General features: G+C 40.9%; 1 protein-coding gene across 2 annotated transcripts in view; it reads left to right on the forward strand.

Annotated features, from left to right (window-relative positions):
• eefsec (eukaryotic elongation factor, selenocysteine-tRNA-specific) overlaps positions 1 to 21,957 on the forward strand; it is a 186,416-nt gene that overhangs the window by 15,972 nt on the left and 148,487 nt on the right. For both annotated transcript variants that reach the window (XM_031901177.1, XM_002933081.5), the window contains exons 2-3: positions 11,770 to 11,977; positions 21,456 to 21,552. In XM_031901177.1, the coding sequence (XP_031757037.1) occupies positions 11,770 to 11,977; positions 21,456 to 21,552 (305 nt within the window). The remainder of the gene's footprint in view (positions 1 to 11,769; positions 11,978 to 21,455; positions 21,553 to 21,957) is intronic.

The following is a 21,957-nucleotide window of genomic DNA, read 5'->3' on the forward strand; positions in this document are numbered from 1 at the left end:
AATTATATCTTAGTTGGGATCAAGTACAGGTACTGTTTTATTATTACAGAGAAAAGGGAATCATTTAATTATTAAATAAACCCAATAGGGCTGTTCTGCCCCCAATAAGGGGTAATTATATCTTAGTTGGGATCAAGTACAGGTACTGTTTTATTATTACAGAGAAAAGGGAATCATTTAATTATTAAATAAACCCAATAGGGCTGTTCTGCCCCCAATAAGGGGTAATTATATCTTAGTTGGGATCAAGTACAGGTACTGTTTTATTACTACAGAGAAAAAGGAAATCATATTTAAAAATTAGAATTATTTGCTTATAATTGAGTCAATGAGAGATGGCCTTTCCGTAATTTGGAACTTTCTGGATAACGGGTTTCTGGATAAGGGATCCCATACCTGTACTTTAGCCATTTTTTTCTCTCTGTTATTTAAACTGCTGTCTTGCTGGTTGTTAGGCTACTGAGTGTAGCAACCAGGTGTTTGAATGTCATAATAAATGATCAAAGGAAGAATAGGAGAAGCGACTAAAAAGTAAAATGATGGCAAAAAAGTTGACATTTTCCTTTAGTGTAAAGCACAATGGAAAGGAAATGATTAAAAACAAAAAGTAAAAAAAAAAATGAGGAGCAGTTGCAAACATGCAAAGAGCAACGTTCCTGAAAATGTTTAGGAAAATCAGCGATTTCTGCATGGGCCATTGCATGCTGGTTATGGCTAGTGCTCAGATAGGGCTTCATGGGCTATTGCATTTCTGATTATGGCCTTTACTGTAGATAGAGCTACATGGGCTATTGCATTGATCATTATGGCCAGTATTGCAGATAAAGTTATATGGGCTGTTGCACTGCTGGTTATGGCCTGCGCTTAGATAGAGTTACATGGGCTTTGTATTTATGGTTATGGCTAGTGCTCAGATAGGGCTTCATGGGCTATTGTATTTCTGATTATGGCCATTACTGTAGATAGAGCTACATGGGCTACTGCATTGATCATTATGGCCAGTATTGCAGATAAAGTTATAGGGGCTGTTACATTTCTGGTTATGGCCCGTGTTTAGATAGAGTTACATGGGCTTTGTATTTCTGGTTGAGGCTAGTGCTCAGATAGGGCTACATGGGCTATTATATTTCTGTGTATGGCCATTACTGTAGATAGAGCTACATGGGCTATTGCATTGATCATTATAGGCAGTATTGCAGATAAAGTTATATGGGCTATTGCATTGCTGATTATGGCCATTACTGTAGTTAGAGCTATTACGTTGCTTGTCATGGGCAGCACTCAGATAGGGCTTTATGGGCTGTTGCATTGCTGGTTATGGCCAGTACTGCAGATAAAGTTATATCAGTGTAAGGGTTAATCTTTTTAACTCCGTATGTGCTTCTCTGCACTATATCTAAGCAGTCACGAACCGGTTCGATTTAATCTGTGCGTCGGCGAAACATCTGATATCGTCTGCGCATGTGCGCTGATCAGGGAACTTGTACAAACGATACAACCAGTATGTGTATTGCAAACAAGTACAAATTTATTTTGTTTTGATATTACTTATATAGTAGATAGAAAAACACATCCCATTATGCTTACGTATCATGGGTGGGTACATTGCAATTATTAGTAGAAATACAGAAATTATTTAATTAGCTGCTGAAGCTTTATTATGATCTCTTAGCCTTGAATATTAGCTGAGATAATCAAGGCCAAAAGCAACTTGGACAAAGACAAGATAGTGAGGGTAATCATAACAATTGAAGTAACACATTCACAGGCCTTCATGATTCAAAACAACATTGTGTAAATTCAGCATTAAGCAATTTAAACCCTATCAATCAGCTACTCGCATTGCTAATTATGAGTTGTGCTTATATAGAGCTTATTGCATTGTTCATTATCGCAAGCCCTGCAGGAGCACATGGGGGCCTATAGGTGCAAGACCCCTGAGATATGAGAGAATTAAAGTGGGGTTGCTGCTTGCCCACAGCCAGCTTATTATCAGTGGTACCGGTGCTACACTGAGCTGAATGACTGATGCACTGCTCCCAGCCTTGAACAGCAATGAACAGCTGGATGGCTGCAGGCTGCACATCCTTGCATGGCGCTAGGAAGGGGTATTCCACACTGATATCCTCTGGTTACAGAGACACAGTGCAGGCTTGGCATATCACTCAGGCCTGTCATCATTTGGGCAACCCTACCCTAATCCCGACCCTTCAGGCCCTACGGCCCAGTGATGAAATCTGGAGTTGCTGTTGAAATCTCTGTAATCACAATCGTTTCCTCTGCCCGTGTCTGTGGTTCTGCTCATCAAAGGCCTGTGCGGGAGTGCGAAGGAAGTAGGAAGGGAGCACGTGAGTGGCGTCCCTGCAGGTATACCTGCGCTGCCAGCTTTTTTATGCCATTGAAGGAGCAGTTCTGTGTAAAAATTAAAATGGGCAAAATAGATAGCCTGCGCAAAATAAAAAATGTTTTCAATATAGTAAATTAGGCAAAAATGTAATCTATAAAGCCTGGAGTGAGCAGATGTCTAACATAATCGCCAGAACACTACTTCCTCCTTTACAGCTCTCTAAGCTGTTAGTAGCCAATCATTGACTTGAGGGGGGCGATATGGAACATAACTGTTCAGTTAGTTTGCATTTGAATCTGACCTGCTTGCTCACAAACTAACTGAACTGTTATGTCCCATATGGCTCCCCCTAAAGTCACTGATTGACTAAGAGGTTAGAAAGTAGAGTTCTGGCTATTATGTTAGACATCTGCCCACTCCAGCCTTTATAGATTACATTTTTGCCTAACTAACAATATTACAAATATTTTTTATTTTGCGTAGTCTATTCATTTTACCCAAAATGTTATGTACTACGCCTGAAATTTTGGTTCTCCTCTTGTGATTGTACATTTCTTTCTCCTTTTAAAGTTTTGTTGCACCCAACCCAGGTTTAGATATTGTGTAGTTTTGCCTGTGCAAATCCGCTACTGGCTGCTACAATGGCTCTGAAGGGCAATGGGGAGATGTTGCTGCCCCAGAAGTGCAAATTTGTTTTGTGTATTACTAATACAGGTATGAGACCTGTAATCTAGAATGCTCAGGACCTGGGGTTTTCCAGATAAGGGGTCTTTATTTAATTTGGATCTCCATACCTTATGTCTACTAAAAAATCAGTCGATGAAATAAACCCAATAGGATTATTTTGCCTGCAGTAAGGATTAATCATATCTTAGTTTGGATCAAATACAGGTACTGTTTTATTATTACAGAGGAAAAGGAAATCACTTTTATTTTTTAGAATTATGTATTAAAAATGGAGTCAAAGGGAGATAGCCTTCCTGTAATTTTGAGCTTTCTGGATAATGGGTTTCCGGGTATTGGGTTTCCGAGTACTTGATGCACATGATACACACTGGAATAATGAAGGAGGGCTGTGCCAGAGGAAGACAGAATGAAGTGGCTTGTTTGATAGCTGCCCATGGGGCTATTGGGGCTATTTTTAGTTTGCTTTACTTGCCCTTTGATCAACAGGAAAGTCATTGCCTTAGGCCTCAGATGGCCTCCTCTCCATTGCTTTCTGTATGTACAATCCATATTAAAGAGAAGCATAATGCAATAAGAGACATATGTGACATAATGCAGGGGACGGGGCTGCCGTACAGTTAGCAGTATAAACCCTCCCCGGTACCTGATGTTCTGCTATAAAGGAATGAAATCCCCAGTGTGGCGGAGATCTTTGTGTTTGAGTGAAAGGCTGTTGTGTCGCCAGCCTGTCCTGTCTCCCAGCCGAAGCCCCTTGTATCAAACAATGAGCGCATTCAGGCCTAACTCGTGTTTTCAGTTATTAAGAAAACAGCCGTCTGTCTCTGCTCGTGACTTTAATCTTCAGGAGTCTTTATTTCTCATGTACTAATGCCCCCTCTCTCCTTTCCTTGCAGTTAGCCTTACCCACTCTTACAGCTATTGTTTAGGGAAAGTTGGAGGGGGGGGAACTGAAGGAGAACTGACAAGTGTCATTTTATGGGAAACCCCCCGATAATTGGCACAGGGGCCAGGCTTGAACGCTGCAAGGGACCGCCGGCTGCATTTGTGCAGACATGAAAGCTTTTTCCTTCTTCACATATTATTGTATGTTTCCTATAAGTACCTGGACACGGCAAACTGCTTGTTGAACCGTTTGGCGGAAGGAAGATGTAGTTCAGCAACAGCCGACAGTAGTACTGAAGTTATTCTTTAAAGGCACAGATTTCATTCGAACAAGTACTGAGGCTCCAGCAAAGAGTGCTGGCATTCAGTGTATCCCTAATTTATTAAAGGGCAGGTTCACCTTTCAGTTAACCTTTAGTATGTTATAGAATGTCCTATACCTAGCAACTTTGCAATTGGTCTTCATTATGTTTTTTTTAATAGTTTTTAAATTAATTTCCTTTTTACAATTTTCAAATGGGGGCAAAAATTGCTGTGAGGCTACAATTGTTTTGTCATTGTTACCTTTGAATTATTTATCTTTTTATTCAAGTCCTCTCCTATTCATATTCCAGTCTCTTATTCAAACCACAGTCTGGTTAATATAATATAAATATATTCCTGTTTTTGGACTTTTTTTTTCATTTTCTGTACAGATTCTAATAGCAGAATCTGCATTACTCAAAGGGTTAGTTTACTGTTAAATTAAAATTAGTTAATTAGTTGACTGTGATAGTCTGAGACAATTTGCAGTTGGTCTTTTTTGTGGCTTCTGAATTGGTGCCTGCCAACTAGTTCCTGTTCAGAACATCTTCCGATTTGTATTTTTTTAGGTCTTTATCCTACAATTTCAGTCTGAACGTTAGTTTCGGATTGTTGCGTTTAAACGTAGGAGCGATATCCAAATGTTCGTTGGAAGAAGACTAAAATCTAATCGTGTATGGCCAGCTTAAGAGGAATAGAAGAGGGGCTGAATAGAAACTAGGGTTGCTACAATTTTCGTGACTACTATCGGCCTTTGGGTTGTGGGGCGTGACAATTTGGGGACGGGCTATGATGTAAGGGGTGGGGAAATTGGCAGGGGGCTGGGCAGAGGAAAGGAGGATGGGGCTGGGGAAATGGGCGGGGTTATGGGTGGAGCAGAGGAGGGCCCATATTTATAAAGGGTTATTGGGAGTGGAGAGGGGAAGTGAGGGATGTATAGGCCATTAAAAATTCACCAGCAGGTGCATTGCAAGTAAATTTGTAATCCCCATGCCAACCCTAGCTAGTGAGTTACTGGTAAAATCTAGCCAGGTGGCAACCCTGATAGAAACATAAGTAATAATAAGTAATGACATTTATTAGAGCAATAGTTTACTTCAAAAAATAAAGACCAATTGAAAATTTCCTAAGAAGGGACTTTCTCTAGCATACTAAAACATAAACTGCCCCCTATATATGACTGTCTTTCTTTTTTTCATGACTTTAAAAACCTCTCAAAGCCATTTTTTTCAGCCTGTTACTCCATTAAAGGGGCTGTTCACCTTTGAGATAACTTTTAATATGATGTAGAGAGTAATTATTTGCAATTGGTCTTCATTTTTTATTTGTAGTTTTTTAATTTTTACATTTTTGTTTAGCAGCTCTCAAGTTTGGAGTTTTAGCAGCTGTCTGGTTGCTACGGTCCAAGTTACCTTAACTGTCGGGGAGTAGTTCGAATGAGAGGCAGGGATATGAATAGGAGAGGACCAGAATACAAAAATAAGTTATAAATATTAACAATAATAATAAAACTGTAGCCTCATAGTTTTCTGGCTGCTGGGGTCAGTGACCCCTATTTGAAAGCTGCAGGGAGTTAGAAGAAGAAGGCAAATAATTAGAAAACTATAACAAATAAATAATGAAGACCAATTGAAAAACTGCTAAGAATTAGCAATTCAATAACTCACTAAAATTAAACTTAAAGTTGAACTACCCCTTTTACTTGAATCCAGAGGGGATCATTGGGGTTAATAGAAGCAGCTGAACATGGCAGTGAGGGAGCAGGCCCAAGCCTATAAGATTGCCCATACATTGCCATTATGTTGTATGGCTAACCCAAGGCACACTGGGGAAGGGTTAAATTATAGCTCTTGCAATTTGGGCAAGACAATTATCTGGCATTACAGAACCATGTTTAATGCAGCGTTCCAATAAGCGCTCATCATAGAGTGACACAAGCTGGATAAACTTAGATGTGTTTTTCATTTCTTCCAAAAGCATTAAATCAAATTACATCCAAAGGCTACAGGGGTTATCTCCCTCTCTTCATATTTATGCCTTTGGATGAGGCTCTGTATTTGGGCTTGGCAGATTGCCTGCGAGTGTACGAGACGCACAGCTTGAATCTTCTACAGGAGACAGAATAAAGGCGCACTGATCCTTATATTCCCCACCAATTATGCCTTTATTTATTAGTAACGCTCTTTCTGCCTGTCGTCCCCAAACACATACAAACGCACGTGGCGCTGGTGACACAATAACATGTTGTATGTATGAAGAGACCATTTCGCCAAATTCAAACCGTAAAGGGGTAGTTGGCCTGCCTCTTTTCAGGTTTTAAATAGGAGGTCATTTATCAACACTGGACATATATGTTCTACCTGCAGCTAGTTGAAAAAGGTTAATCACTGATTGGTTGCTATGGGTTACTGCCCACAGGTAACCATTTGCTGATTGATTGCTATGGGATTTGCCCAGCATTGAAAAATGGGCCCCGCTGTCTCCAGCAGACATCACATCTATTGTCCTGTAGGGTGGCATCTTTACTATTATTTTTTATTTCATATCTTTCCATTCAGGCCCTGACCTATTACATTTTCTTTCATATTACTTCCTGGTTGCTGAGCTCAGTTTGCCCCTAGCAACCACACAGCTGCTGGAGTGCTGCTATATCAGTCATCAAAAACAAAAAATGAAGGCCAGTTTAGTTGCACGTCTCTGCACTCTCTCCAGCTCATTAATATCCTTCTTAAGGACTGGAGCCCAAAACTGCCCCCCATACTTACGGTGAGGCCTTACCAGGGACCTATAAAGGGGCAAAATTATATTTTCATCCCTTGAGTCAATGTCCTTTATTTGCTTTAGTAGCCACTGAATAACATTGTCTGGCATTAGACAACTTAACTAAAATAAAATGTAACAGTAGTCGATTGAAGAGCTGTCAACCCCCCCCTATTTTGTTCGGGAGTTACCCGATTTTGGTGTCTCTCCCCCGCTCTCCCGTCCCCCGTCCCCCAGCAGCATTCTCCTCATTTTTCAGAAACCTTACAAAGTCCTATGCTGAATTCTGGGCGCACATGCACAGTAAGTGGTCTGTGACATCATTTAATGCATTTGCGTATGCATGGGTGGAATTTTTCGGCTTTAGCTGCGATTTTATGCATGATGTCACTTCTGGAAGCGTGTGTGATGTATGTGACATCACTTCCAGGTATTGAAAATAAATAAATAAATAAAAAAATAAAAACATTTAGCTGATGCGTGCCAGATTGTCCCCCAATGATCTGCTTCTCAAGGTTCTGAGCTCTGCAATTGTCCTCAGCCTGTCTTCAGCCTGCTTCCTCTAAAATCCCACAATTCCCTGCACATGTGATGTCAATAAGGAAAGGAACATCACCGTGCAATGCATTGTGGGTTATGTAGTTCTTGCATGCTGTCTGTAAGCTGGTGGAGAAGTTGTTACATTTGTAACATCAATGTTTTAGTCCCTTTTCCTCTGCCAGGATTTCAAATGGTGCAGCTGGATTTCAGCATATAAAAATGGAATTTATTCATACAGGAACAGTTTACAGTGATAGGTATTTTAGTAGTTTCTGTGTTTGTTTTTAACAAATTTTGGTTCAGGAGTCGGAGTTCCCCTTTAGTGCCATGAGGTTGCTGTGTCCTCAGTCCTGTGCTACGGGTGCATTTAATAGTATCTGCATGGCTGACAAGGTTTTATATAATTTTATACCATTCCATCATTTACTAAGCAATCATTCCCCTCCCTCCGGTTTGTGTCGGTCGCTTTCCTGGTTTCATTACCTCCTGTTTTTTTCCTGCTGACATGGTAAGCCGTAAAGTACCTTGGCTAATGATGCAGGAACTTGTGTTCCAATGAAGCGTGTCTAAGCCTCATAAAGCCCATTTATTTCTGCTGTTGTGATTTGTAGGGGATTGCCGCAATATCTCCCAAAACATAGAAAACAAACATCGCTATTATCTGAGGATTTGCTTTTCTTTTCCTTATTTATTTCTCCTCCGACGCAGTGTCTAGTGGAGCATCGTTGGCTCAGCGCAGTCTGTTCCCAATTCTCCCCCGATCAGAAGGATTATCGTATTTCAAGGCTGGTAGTCATGGATGGTTGGGAAGGAATAACAGCTCCGCGACCGTGTTTGATGAGCCTTCTGCTTTCAATCAGCGCCGTTTTATTCAGTTTGGGAGTCTGTTTTGCTGTTCGAATTAACAGCCACCAACCACTAATAGAACTGTAACGGCGTTACTTGCCTTTCCTAAACATTGACATATATAATGCAGAACATTCAGCTCCCTCTGTTAGATTGGCCATCAAAAAGTAAACCTTTTAGCCAACTCCGTATCTGCAAGTTCACCAGCCCAAAAGTAACTTTTCCTGGAGATTTGGGCTCTATCATTGTCTGCTCCCCCATTATTGTGCCATGGTTGGCAACTTCGGGAGGCAGCTCAGTCCGGACCAAGATTTACAATAGGCCCTGGCATTTCAGGTTCTCAGAGTCCCAAACATAGGGCTGCCACCTTTTTCCAAAAGCCTAATGAATGAAGTTCTAATTCTAATTAGTCATTAATTCAGATTCTCATTGTTGCATTCTGTAACATCAGATTCTATGACAGCACATATTCTATTTGATGATTTGAGATGACCCCTAAGCTTAGCTTCTCAACAGCTGCCCAAAGCACACTGAGCATGTGCAGTGTCACTGACACACTGCTCCTTACCTCTAAAACATTATCCCTGAATCCCTCCGTAGAGAACACTCACCCACTCTCTTTAAGAAAAAGCTCAGCTGTTACCTTCTGGAGTACTAAAACACTATTTTCCCTAATCCTGCGCGAATGCCCATACCTGATGCACTCTTATCTTCCAGTTTGTGCCTGTATGTTACCCAACCACTTAGATTGTAAGCTCTACGGGGCAGGGACCTCCTTCCTACTGTGTCTCATACCACATGACACTTATTCCCTGTGCATTTATATATATTTATTGTATGTATTTATTATAACACTTGTCCTCCCTGTGTGTAATTTTGTATTTTGTAAGATTGTACAGTGCTGCGTAGCCTTTATAAATAAAGTTATACATACATACATACATACAAGAGGATCCAAGGTGGGGAGCTCCTGTGGACAACTGTGATTTTGAAGTACTGGATCATTATTGTTACAAGCCTTCTGAATATTTAGACTGGTGCAGTACATTCAATATATAAAATTCCCCTTTAGTGGTATATACAAATATATATACTATTATATAGAATATAAATTACCCTTCGAGTGGTAGCAGAACCCAAAGAATGTGTAGCACATTGTAGGATTTTTTTCAAATCAATTACAGGGGCTGCTAAAAACCATAATCTGTGCCCAAGCCCTCATTGTAAAAAAAATAAAATAAATAAATAGAACTTTTAAAAAATCTCTTTAAGTGAATGAAGTGAATCCCTTTGAGTTAGGGAAGCTTTGGTGATTCCCAGAAAGGTTCTGATGAATTGCTGCCTGCTAATCAGCATCTTTTTTTTGCTGCTTGAATGCAATTTTTTTTAATCTGATAAACTAAAAATGTTTTTATTTTTATTAATGAAGACTTGGTTTCTTTACAATTGATGATTCTGTACGTGTTCAAAGGTCTCATTCCCTTTAATCCCTGAACTGCTTTTGTCAGCTGTTGCAAGAAGCTGCTGGAATTGCTCTAAGCAGGTCAGGGTATGATATTGGTATTATGGGTTATCAGTGTGGTCAGCAGCAAAAGGCCGACCTAAGCCCCATGTCCTATCCAATTCCCTAAAATGTATCTTTTGATGAGTCATGATTTTCCATTCTTTTATTATCTCTCATTCTATATTGGAATGGGATTTTTTTTTTGCTTTTTGAAGAACCTCTTGCAAAGGTAAATTCACATGCTCAAAATCAATAATGAAATGAAAGGATCTCTGATCATCATAATGGAATCTGAAGGTGAAATGAGGCCGAAAATGTTATACAACATGATACATTCTATCACATATATGTTTGCTATAAAAATAACATTGTGCAGACCAGGATAGGAAGGCTGCAACCATGCTTTTAGCTTGCTTCATATAATTGTGCTGTCTGTGGGTTCATTTGGGTACATGCAGAACCTCCATCAGGAATCATGGGGCCCAGTACTACTGAGTTAACACAACCCTCCTCCCTAAGGGTCAGCTGGACCCCCTCAGTCATGGGTCTGGCCAACAAGTAAAATGGGGCCCCTTGCTTGTACAGCCTAACCCCTGAGGAGCACCAACAACTCCCCCACCATGCCAAATCCTGACCTCTCCATCATATGCTCTGTCCCCTTCATAGTCCACAAATCTCACTTTTCAATTTTGAACCCCTCTTATGCCATAGAGGCCCTGACAGAATTACCTCCTGTACCCTCCTGATGGCTGCCCTGTGTACATCCTCTCTGTAAATAGTATAATGATGCTTTGCACATTAAACCTTTGAATTAACTTGTTTTATAATGTAGAGAATGCTATTCTAAGGCAATTTGCTGTTTGTTGTTACTCTGTATACCCTTGTTTGTTAAACATTTAAAATAATTTGCTGGTGCTATATAAATAAATGATGATGATGATAGACCATAAAAAATGAAGGACAACTTAAACGTTGCTAAGAACAGCTCATTCTATAAAGTGAACCACCCCTTCAATGGCCATATACATAATGCCTATGTTTGATCAACCTTGGGTCTCTTCTGTTGCCAGCCAGGTAGACATCCTGGTTTAGTTATGGAACTTGTCTAGTGCCCAGATACCTAGTAGTCGATTGGTACTACTTGTGCTTTGGAACAATGTTACCAATGGCCTTTGTAGACTGCAGCTTATGGAATGTTGGAGATAAAGCTGAGAAATATAAAAAACTGTATAAAGTGATGATATATGGTCCACCAAAGCCTTCCTTTAATCCAGTGTTTTTCAACCTTTTTTGGGCAAAGGCACACTTGTTTCATGAAAAAAATCACGAGGCACACCACCATTAGAAAATGTTAAAAAATTTAACTCTGTGCCCAGCAGCAGTGCCCCCCTAGTACATTGGTGCCCAGCAGCAGTGCCCCCTAGTACATTGGTGCCAAGAGCAGTGCCCCCCTAGTACACTGGTGCCCAGCAGCAGTGCCCCCTAGTACATTGGTGCCAAGAGCAGTGCCCCCCTAGTACATTGGTGCCCAGCAGCAGTGCCCCCTAGTACATTGGTGCCAAGAGCAGTGCCCCCCTAGTACATTGGTGCCCAGCAGCAGTGCCCCCCTAGTACATTGGTGCCAAGAGCAGTGCCCCCCTAGTACATTGGTGCCCTGCCTACGGCACACCAGGCAACATCTCGCGGCACACTAGTGTGCCGCGGAACAGTGGTTGAAAAACGCTGCTTTAATCATCTGCTGTTGTGAGCCCATGATTCCCTTGAACGTATATCCTACAACATGATTTAGGCTTGTTAGGTGCTCTTGCTGCAAATGGGCTGGTTTTTGCGAAAGGGAAAAATACAATATAGCATTCAGTAGTCTGAAATGTTGACTTCCTACAATCTGTTTTTGTTTCAGGTGCCCAGATCATTGACTTAATGATGCTGGTGATAGACGTGACAAAAGGAATGCAGACACAGTCTGCTGAATGCCTTGTCATTGGGCAGATTGCCTGCAACAAGATGGTGGTTGTCCTGAATAAGATCGACTTACTCGCAGAGAATAAGAGGCAGGCAGCCATAGATAAAATGACTAAGAAAATGCAGAAGACTTTGGAGAACACTAAGTAAGTCATGGGAAGAAAGCTAATGGTTACAGTTTTATCATGTGTCCCGGTAATCTTGACTCTCACAAGCCTTTTACACTGTATCATAGTATTGTATTGTCTGTTTATATTTTTTTACAGGGGCTCTAAAAATATGGGTGCCTTAGTCTGGGGTCCTGAGATCGATTCTAACCAAGGGCAGTTTCTGCATCCAATTTGTATTTTATACCTGTGCCTGTTTGGTTGTTTCCTCCCATACATAAAAAAAAACAAAAAACATACAGGCTGGTTAATTGGCTCCTGATGAATTTGATCCTTGTGTTTTGTGTAAGTGTGACTGTAAAATGTAAGTTCCACTGGGATAGGCACTGATTTTAATGAATAAAGCATGGTTATATAATTCAGCAGTAGATTATGTGTAGTACAGGTATGGGACCTGTTATCCAGAATGCTCGGCACCAATGATATTCCGGAAAAGGGGTTTTTCCATAATTTGGATCTCCATACATTAAGTCTACTAAACAATCAATAAAACATTAAGTAAACCCAATAGGACTGTTCTGTCCTCAATAAAGATTAATTATATCTTAGTTGGGATCAATTACAGGTACTGTTTTATTATTACAGAGAAAAGGGAATCATTTAACCATTAAATAAACCCAATAGGGCTGTTCTGCCCCCAATAAGGGGTAATTATATCTTAGTTGGGATCAAGTACAGGTACTGTTTTATTATTACAGAGAAAAGGGAATAATTTAACCATTAAATAAACCCAATAGGGCTGTTCTGCCCCCAATAAGGGGTAATTATATTTTAGTTGGGATCAAGTACAGGTACTGTTTTATTATTACAGAGAAAAGGGAATCATTTAACCATTAAATAAACCCAATAGGGCTGTTCTGCCCCCAATAAGGGGTAATTATATCTTAGTTGGGATCAAGTACAGGTACTGTTTTATTATTACAGAGAAAAGGGAATCATTTAGCCATTAAATAAACCCAATAGGGCTGTTCTGCCCCAATAAGGGGTAATTATATCTTAGTTGGGATCAAGTACAGGTACTGTTTTATTATTACAGAGAAAAGGGAATCATTTAACCATTAAATAAACCCAATAGGGCTGTTCTGCCCCCAATAAGGGGTAATTATATCTTAGTTGGGATCAAGTACAGGTACTGTTATATTATTACAGAGAAAAGGGAATCATTTAACCATTAAATAAACCCAATAGGGCTGTTCTGCCCCCAATAAGGGGTAATTATATCTTAGTTGGGATCAAGTACAGGTACTGTTATATTATTACAGAGAAAAGGGAATCATTTAACCATTAAATAAACCCAATAGGGCTGTTCTGCCCCCAATAAGGGGTAATTATATCTTAGTTGGGATCAAGTGCAAGGTACTGTTTTATTATTACAGAGAAAAGGGAATTTTTTTTTAAAATTCTGAATTATTTCATTAAAATGGAGTCTATGGGAGAAGGGCTTTCTGGATAACGGGTTTCCGGATAAGGAATCCCATACCTGTACTATTTGGGCCAAAAAAATGCTCCTAGCAAGCGGTATGAAGCTCGTGCCAGGAGGCCATCTTGGGACTCTAAGCAAATAATGAGGACATGTTGGGACTTTTTGCAGATAATAAGGAGTGCTCCAGCTCCATTATTCACATGCATGCAACATAGGATCAGGAGTTGAATACCTAGTTTTCAAAGGGTAACGTTCCTGTTATTTAGGATGCTACAAGTTTAAAAGTGTGATGATGTTTTTATTTTTAGTGCTTTAGTAGAGAGGTTCTTAATCAGCTTTGGGACCCCAAATTGGTTTTGAATCACTTGTTCAGCTTGTATGTTATAGAATGGTCTATTCTTAGCAACTTTTCAGTCATCTTCATTGTTTATTTTTTATAGTTTTTGAATTATTAGCCTTCCATTTCTGACTCTTTCCAACTTTAAAATGGGGGTCACTGGCCCCAGCAGGCAAAGACCTATTCCTCTGTGAGGCTGTAATTGTATTGTTATTGTTACCTTTTATGACCTATCTTTCTATTTAGGCCCTCCTCTATTCATATTTCTGTCTCTCTTTCAAACCGCTGCCTGGTAGCTTGGTTAAATTGGATCCTAGCAACCAGATAGATGCTGAAATACCAAACTGGAGAACTGCTGAACAAAGGGCTAAATAACTGAAAATCAATAAAAAAAAAATGAACACCAATTGCAAATTGTCTCAGAATAGCATTCGCTACATCATATTAAAAGTGAATTTAAAGGTGAACAAACCCTTTACTTGTAGGAAAAGAATTCACATTTCATGGAGAGTCTGAGGATAAGAATCCCCATTTTTAGTATCAGTGGGACTGATTGGTGATTTTTGAAAGATTCCCAACAGTTCAATATACATTTCCCACTGACCATTGGAAGAATTTTTGTGAATTGACAGATTTTTCAAATTTGATACTTTTGCCAATTTGTTAGAATGTGTTGCTATGAGCAGTCAATGCCATTGTGTTCTGCAGGAAGATGGTGCACAACATTATAACTTAATATCAGCGCTGATCACTATCACCCTTCCAATTCCTGGGCAAAGGATCTGGGATGAATTGTTCCAATGCATAAAATAAATTGATAATATACCAAAGTCATAGCCCAGTTTTTAAGGCTCAACCTCTTGATATACACGTTGGTGTCTGCCACAGACATCTGCAGCAAACTATGAACCATATGCAGAGCTGGCAGCCATAACTTTACCCTAGAATGGTAACATGCATGTGATGATTTTTAGCAGACAGCCTTTATGGACCTCTGGAGCCAAGCGCTCTGCAATCATCTTTATTGTATCAAACTAGAAATCACTTGTTATTATCTTTTCTTTGCATCAAACATTACAAAAAAAAAAGAATGATAGAATTTAGTTCCTGTTTAAGGTCAGCTGTTTCCTTAGGGAATATGTAGGAAAATCCTGACCACTGGTTACACTCCACAAAGAGGAGGAAACCACATAGTCGTCCAGAAAGCAAATTAACTCTAAAATCCATATAACTGCGTCATAAAGGGACCACTTGGTACCGAGCTCCATGCTGAATGTAAAGGGGGAGAACCCTGAGACTTCTTTCCTTCCCTTGGTTTATTATTATTTGTTAAAATGAAGACACCTGTTTCAACAATTATTCCTCTTCCATGCAATGTTCCTTTTTCTGGTGTTTGGATTAAGTGTAATTGAATTTCCCCGAGCTTTGTTGTTAATCTTTCGGACTCTCAGAACGAATGTTCCCAATCAGAGCCGCGGGCAAATGGCTTATGCTCATTGGATGTCACTGTTGTTGGCTTACAGTAGAACTCAATATGTATCAGAGAGGGCAAAGTAGGTTGGGATTCCTTCCTAATCCACCAGTGTTGTGCTTCTTGTGGTGCATAGGGGTGCTGCCTTTGTTCTCTAACAGTTGTGTAACGTGACAGTGGCCTGGAGGAAAGTGTGAGTAGCATAGCCAATAGGTCCAAATTAGTGTGTTACAGGACCCAATATTAAAGGGGACCTGTTACCCTAAGAAGTAATTCCAAATCATTTTCTATGTTACTTGAGCAAAATAAACTTTTTACTGACGCTATAATAAGTATTTTAAATGTAGTTTCTTTCAGTATTGGAATTCAGTCACAGCAAGCTGGCAGGTCCCATTTTGTGGACACTGTTATTAAGGCAAATTTAGTATCACCTCAAAATCTTGTGTATATGTCACAATGGGGAACCTTAGGCTGATGCCACACCATGCATATGGAGTATATTTTCGGCAAGCTGAAAAACGCTTGCCGATAATATGGCCATATGCACCTACCTGTGCCTGCACCCGAATGAATGGAATACGCTCGGGTGCAGGCACATGTAGCCGAAATACGCATAAAAATGTGAGAGAATGCAAAGTCTCGTGTTTTTATTCATTTCAATTCATTTTCATTCAATTAGGAGCATATGGCTTATACCCAAACTGGATGCAAAATTATACCGTATATACTCGAGTATAAGCCGATCCGAATATAAGCCGAGGTACCTAATTTTACATAAGAAAACTGGAAAAACTTATTGACTCGAGTATAAGCCTAGGGTGTCACCAGTAGGGCTGGTGCGAGCGAGCCAGCACACGAAGCACAAGAAGTATAGCAGGATAATCTTGTTACACGATATTGCTTGAGAACTGATAATAGATAACTGGCATAGATCCCCCCATTCTCAGCAGAAAGCATATTGACATTAACCTATTGCTGCTGCCTATATACCCGAGTTTTCACAAAGTCCACACTTAAATAGAGATGCAAGAGTGTATAATAGGCAATAGTTAGACAAGAGTGTAACAAGTTGGCCTGTGGGGAATTCCTCTACATCAGTGCTGTCCAACTGGCGGCCCGCGGGCCGCATGCGGCCCGCGACCCCCCTCTGTGTGGCCCCCCACCTGTCTGGCTGCTTTGATGGCTTACTCTTGTGTAAGCTTTAAATGGTATCAGTACTGTGATTAACTGCCCCCCCTGCATGGTTCTCACCTCAGATTCAGGCTGTAATCAGGCTGTATTGTTTAAATATGTAATCCCCTGTGTTTTTCACACCTTTTAATACCTGCATTGTTCAACCCCTGCAGTGTTCACACCTCAGTCTCAGGCTGTAATCACCCCCATTGTTCCCCTGTTCACACCTCAGGAGCAGTAGAAACCCACAAATAAACCCTGCACACTACAAAAAGAACATATACTGAGGTGGTACTGCAATTAAAATGTTTTTTAATATATAGTTATTGTGCAGACTGTAGGAGCAGTCCCAGCATTGTGTCACTGTAGGCTGCCTGTGTGTGCCATATACACAGGCAGCATAGGGCAAGCAGAGTATGGCACACACAGGCAGGGTAGGGAAGGCAGAGTATGGCACACACAGGCAGAGTAGGGCAGGCAGAGTATGGCACACACAGGCCAAGTTTGGCACAAACCAGCCAAGAATGGCACACACAGTGAAAGTATGGCACACGCAGGCAGGGTAGGGAAGGCAGAGTATGGCACACAGGCAGGGTAGGGCAGGCAGAGTATGGCACACACAGGCCAAGTATGGCACAAACCAGCCAAGAATGGCACACACAGTGAAAGTATGGCACGCAGGCAGGGTAGGGCAGGCAGATTATGGCACACACAGGCAGGGTAGGGAAGGCAGAGTATGGCACACACAAAGGCAGGGTAGGGCAGGCAGAGTATGGCACACACAAAGGCAGGGTAGGGAAGGCAGAGTATGGCACACACAAAGGCAGGGTAGGGAAGGCAGAGTATGGCACGCAGGCATGGTAGGGAAGGCAGAGTGTGGCAGGTTTTTGCTGTACTACAACCATTAATATGGGTATGGTCATGTGATAACATGGGTGTGGTTTCAAGTGGGTGCGGTTTTAAAAAGGGGAGTGGTCAAAACTGGCTTCCATTATCGGCCCTCCACCACGTAGGTCGGAAAAATTCCGGCCCTCGGTACAACAGAAGTTGGACAGCACTGCTCTACATGAACTTACATGTATATAAGAAAGTTCAGTAGCTAGAGACTTCCTCTTTGGCCTAGGAACGTCAAGCAAAACGACAGATGTCCACAGAGCCAGACCAGGTGGGAGGCAGTACCATGTTAGTTCTAGGAAGTGGGTTAGGAGATTTATGTTATGTCACTCTAGGGGTGCAAGATAGCCAGGGTATAAGGACAGTTTGTCCCATCGAAGAGGGATTATTTGGGGAAGAGACCCAAGGCAGTTGAGTGCCAGTTAGGGAACTAGAGTGTTTAGGATTAAATTATTGGGAACCTAGTGGAGCTATAGTGACAGCTCAGAGGCTTATGCACTGCATGCTGGTCATGACAGAGATATAGGGGAGCCAGCAACCAGTACTGCAGCATGTTTGCTACAACTTTGAGAAGCTCTCAATAAATTCTGCCTTGGTTCCTCACATTGACTTGCTACATACCTTCTTCTTGCAGTAAAGGCCTTCCTAGTCCCCTTTTACTTATTGAGGATCTACCAGTTATGGGCAGTTCCATTACAAACCGATTAAAAATTTCCATCATGACAGATAAAACCTCTATCAACGGGATCAGGCAGTGTAGCCAAAATCAGCTTCCCAGAACCACCATCCTCCTAACTGTGCGCTCTTCTGCTCTGCAGTGCGCTCTTCCGCTGTGCGCGCTTCTGCTCTGCTGGGTGCCGCAGTCGCGCCAGTGACGTCACGCGCCCCCTTCAGTTACCTATACCTTGTAAGATGAGGCCATGAGTAACTGAAGGGGGCGCGTGACGTCACTGGCGCGACTGCGGCACCCAGCAGAGCAGAAGCGCGCACAGCGGAAGAGCGCACAGTTAGGAGGATGGTGGTTCTGGGAAGCTGACATAGGCAGAGAGCAGGACTGAGGGAACTTTAAGTGCCGGTATGTAAAACTGCAACTTAGTTTGCAGGAGTTTTTGTCCGTGCAGGGTGTGTGCATGTGGGGCTTTAGAGTTGGTTGAGGGTAGGTCGTGTTGGCCGGGGCAGCGGGAATTACCAGCAGGGGGTCAGGAGGGTCTCGAGTATAAGCCGAGAGTTAATTTTTCAGCACATTTTGTGTGCTGAAAAACTCGGCTTATACTCGAGTATATACGGTAAGTGGTAAGGAGGGAGGGAGAAAGTGAGGAATGCAGTGATATCTAGGAAGTGCTGAATGTAAAGTGCTTAAGGCATAGAGGCAGGGCAGGGAATAAATGATTGACAGCTGGGGTTTTAAATACATTTATAACAGGTATGGATAGAAAAAAAACAGAAAGGATATGGGTTATGTTTAATTTGCAAAGGACTTTTATTATGCAGCTTTGTATGTGTATCCCCTTTAATGACATACTCCCTTTATAGACCGACTGAAAAACAATGGAAATCAGGGTGTTGCCTGCTTTCCTCTACAGAAGCACACAGCAGGTATCCGACTGTATCCCCAAAAATAGCACATTAAAAAAAACACTTAAAGAATTGGAAGTTCAGTGCCCATGAAGGTCTGTGGCTCAGCCAAAATCCTATACCAACTAAATAAATATTTTCCCAACAGTTTATGTCATATAAAGTGGCCTAGTTAAGAGTCATACTTACCTGGAAATCTTATCTGGAATATATATATATATATCAGTAAATATTGCACTTTTACATCTTTTCCCTTGAGCTGCCATTTAGTGATGGGCTGTGTGCTACCTCAGAGATCAGCTGACATAAATAATACAGAAATAATACATGTTGAAGCAGGGTTTTACATATGAGATGTTTTATGCAATACTGTATATTTTTATAGAGACCTTCATTGTTTGTGGGTTTAGTTTCCCTTTAAAAGATTATTGTTTTGATCTTTTGCAAATTAGTATATACTAATTTCTGCTCAGATGAGTATGTGACCAATCATTTTCAGAGGATTGAGGAATTAGGGATATGGTGCATGCCTAGTATGAGAAAGCTATGGAATTCTCTCTCCCACACATAGTACTGGGAACTGCACGAGATCCTTTCAGGAAAGGGTTCACATGGGGATTTTTCTCCTCTCTTCTCAAAATTGGCAATGTGTCCTAACTTCGGCCATTTCATTAATCTTTAATAAGGTATGAATAGGTACTTTAATGGGAGTCTAAGGGGCTGATTTACTAATCCACGAACGGTCCGAAGGCGTCCGAATGCGTTTTTTCGTAATGATCGGTATTTTGCGATTTTTTCGTAAATTGTCGCAACTTTTTCATAGCGTTACGACTTGCGCGAATTGTCGCAACTTTTTTGTAGCCTTCGCGCCAAATACGAAAGTTTTGAATTCATTCAAGCTTCAAAATCGTGACTTTTCTTGGGCCAGGTTGGAGCTGCAGAGTGCCATTGAGTCCTATGTCCTTTGCAATCATGCAAAGTCTGAAAGTTTTGCCCGCCGTTTACGAGCGCTCAATACGAAAAAGTTGCGACTTTTCGCGCAAGTCGTAACAGCTACGAAAAAGTCGCGACAATTTAAGATAAAGTCATAACGGCGACGAACAAATCGCAAGAGAATACGAAAAAGTCGTAAAATGTTCGTTTCCAATCCGAATTTTTCCCATTCGGATTCGAATTCGTGGATTAGTAAATCAGCCCCTAAGAGTAGTAGATTTTGTGTGAAAGTGTAAGTTGCTATATATGTGGTGCCTCGGCATGGCCACGCTGCCCTGTGTTGTTTCAGGTGATAACGCAACCCTTACGCTACACTGGGGATAGTTTACACATGCTGAGTGTGAGACACAACCTCATTGTGGAAAAGGCTCCCTCAAGTCTCTGTTAATAAGTCCAGGGAAAATGCACATATGGAGCTAATAAGAATGAGCCCAAATCCAAGAATAATAATCAGAGGGAAAATTTGCAACTTCCCCACACCCCATTTCCTTGGCCAGTTTTGTACGTGTCATGGCTTGATCCTGCTTACCCGCATCCCGTGGCTCTTAGCACTTTAACCCTTTTATTCTATTGTCTTTTGGGTTGTCTTGGGATTGAAAGTAGCCTCCTATGTTACTGCATTTAGTATAAATTGAATGGTGCTGGAGAGTTGTGTCAACCCTCATAATTTAACATTCGCTATTACAGGCATTGGATCTGTTACCTAAAAACCCGTTATCCAGAAAGTTCAGAATTATCTCTTATAGACTCCATTTTATTTCCTTTTTCTCTGTAATAATAAAACAGCACCTTGTACTTGATCCCAACTAAGATATAATTACCCCTTATTGGGGGCAGAACAGCCCTATTGGGTTTATTTAATGGTTAAATGATTCCCTTTTCTCTGTAATAATAAAACAGTACTTGTACTTGATCCCAACTAAGATATAATTACCCCTTATTGGGGGCAGAACAGTCCTATTGGGTTTATTTAATGGTTAAATGATTCCCTTTTCTCTGTAACAATAAAACAGTACCTGTACTTGATCCCAACTAAGATATAATTAATCCTTATTGGGGGCAAAACAATCCTGTTGGGTTTATTTGTATGTATATGTGACACACAGGGGTGGGGTGAAAAATAGTGGTTCTGCCTTGGGCCCAGCACTGTGTGGGGTATCTGGTTCCAGCATGTAAAGAGAGGGCACAGACCAATGCTAGACCTAGAGGAATCATGAGCAGGAGAGATAGGCTGAAGGGTAGATATCCCATTTAACCAATTTGTAATTACACTTGTATTATTACTGTAGTTATATGTGTATATGAATAATTATTATGCAATAAATACATTTGTACATTTGATTGAGCTGTGGCTGATACCGTAGTGTTTTCATAAGCTGTAACCTTGTTTTGAGCTAAAGAGATCCTGAATAAATTTTGGACTTCAAGGTTGAGGAACTTAAGCATAAAAGATGTTGAACTCCACAGCTTCAATGTAATGGCAATAATAAGGTCAGGTAAAATGATTCTAATTTAAATTAGGGTTATAACTATGAGATTAAAAATTAATTTACTTCTGCTGTTTTCTTACATTATAATTCTCTCTCTCTAGGTTTCATGGGTCTCCTATTATCTCGGTGGCTGCAAAGCCTGGGGGTCCAGAAGCCCCGGAGTCTGTAACTGGCCTGGGCGTCTCTGATCTGATAGAGGTGGGTACCACACTGAATTTGGTTGTTCTCTCTGGTTTTTACCTACATTCCAACAATATACAGACAGGTTAATTTGCTCCTGATAAAACTGACCATAGCATACCTCCCAACTGTCTTAATTTTCACGGGACAGTCCTGATTTTAACAGCTTAGCCCACTTCTTATTCAAAAAGACCCTCATTTCCCTTTGATCTCCTGCACTGAATGCCAAAAAAGATACAACGTTTCTCAAACTTAATTAGATAAGTAGCTTTTGGTAAAGAGCTGTCTTAATTTTCACGGGACAGTCCTGATTTTAACAGCTTAGCCCACTTCTTATTCAAAATGACCCTCATTTCCCTTTGATCTCCTGCACTGAATGCCAAAAAAGATACAAAGTTTCTCAAACTTAATTAGATAAGTAGC

This window comes from Xenopus tropicalis, chromosome 4 (genome assembly GCF_000004195.4).
Source record: "Xenopus tropicalis strain Nigerian chromosome 4, UCB_Xtro_10.0, whole genome shotgun sequence".
Classification (NCBI taxonomy): domain Eukaryota; kingdom Metazoa; phylum Chordata; class Amphibia; order Anura; family Pipidae; genus Xenopus; species Xenopus tropicalis.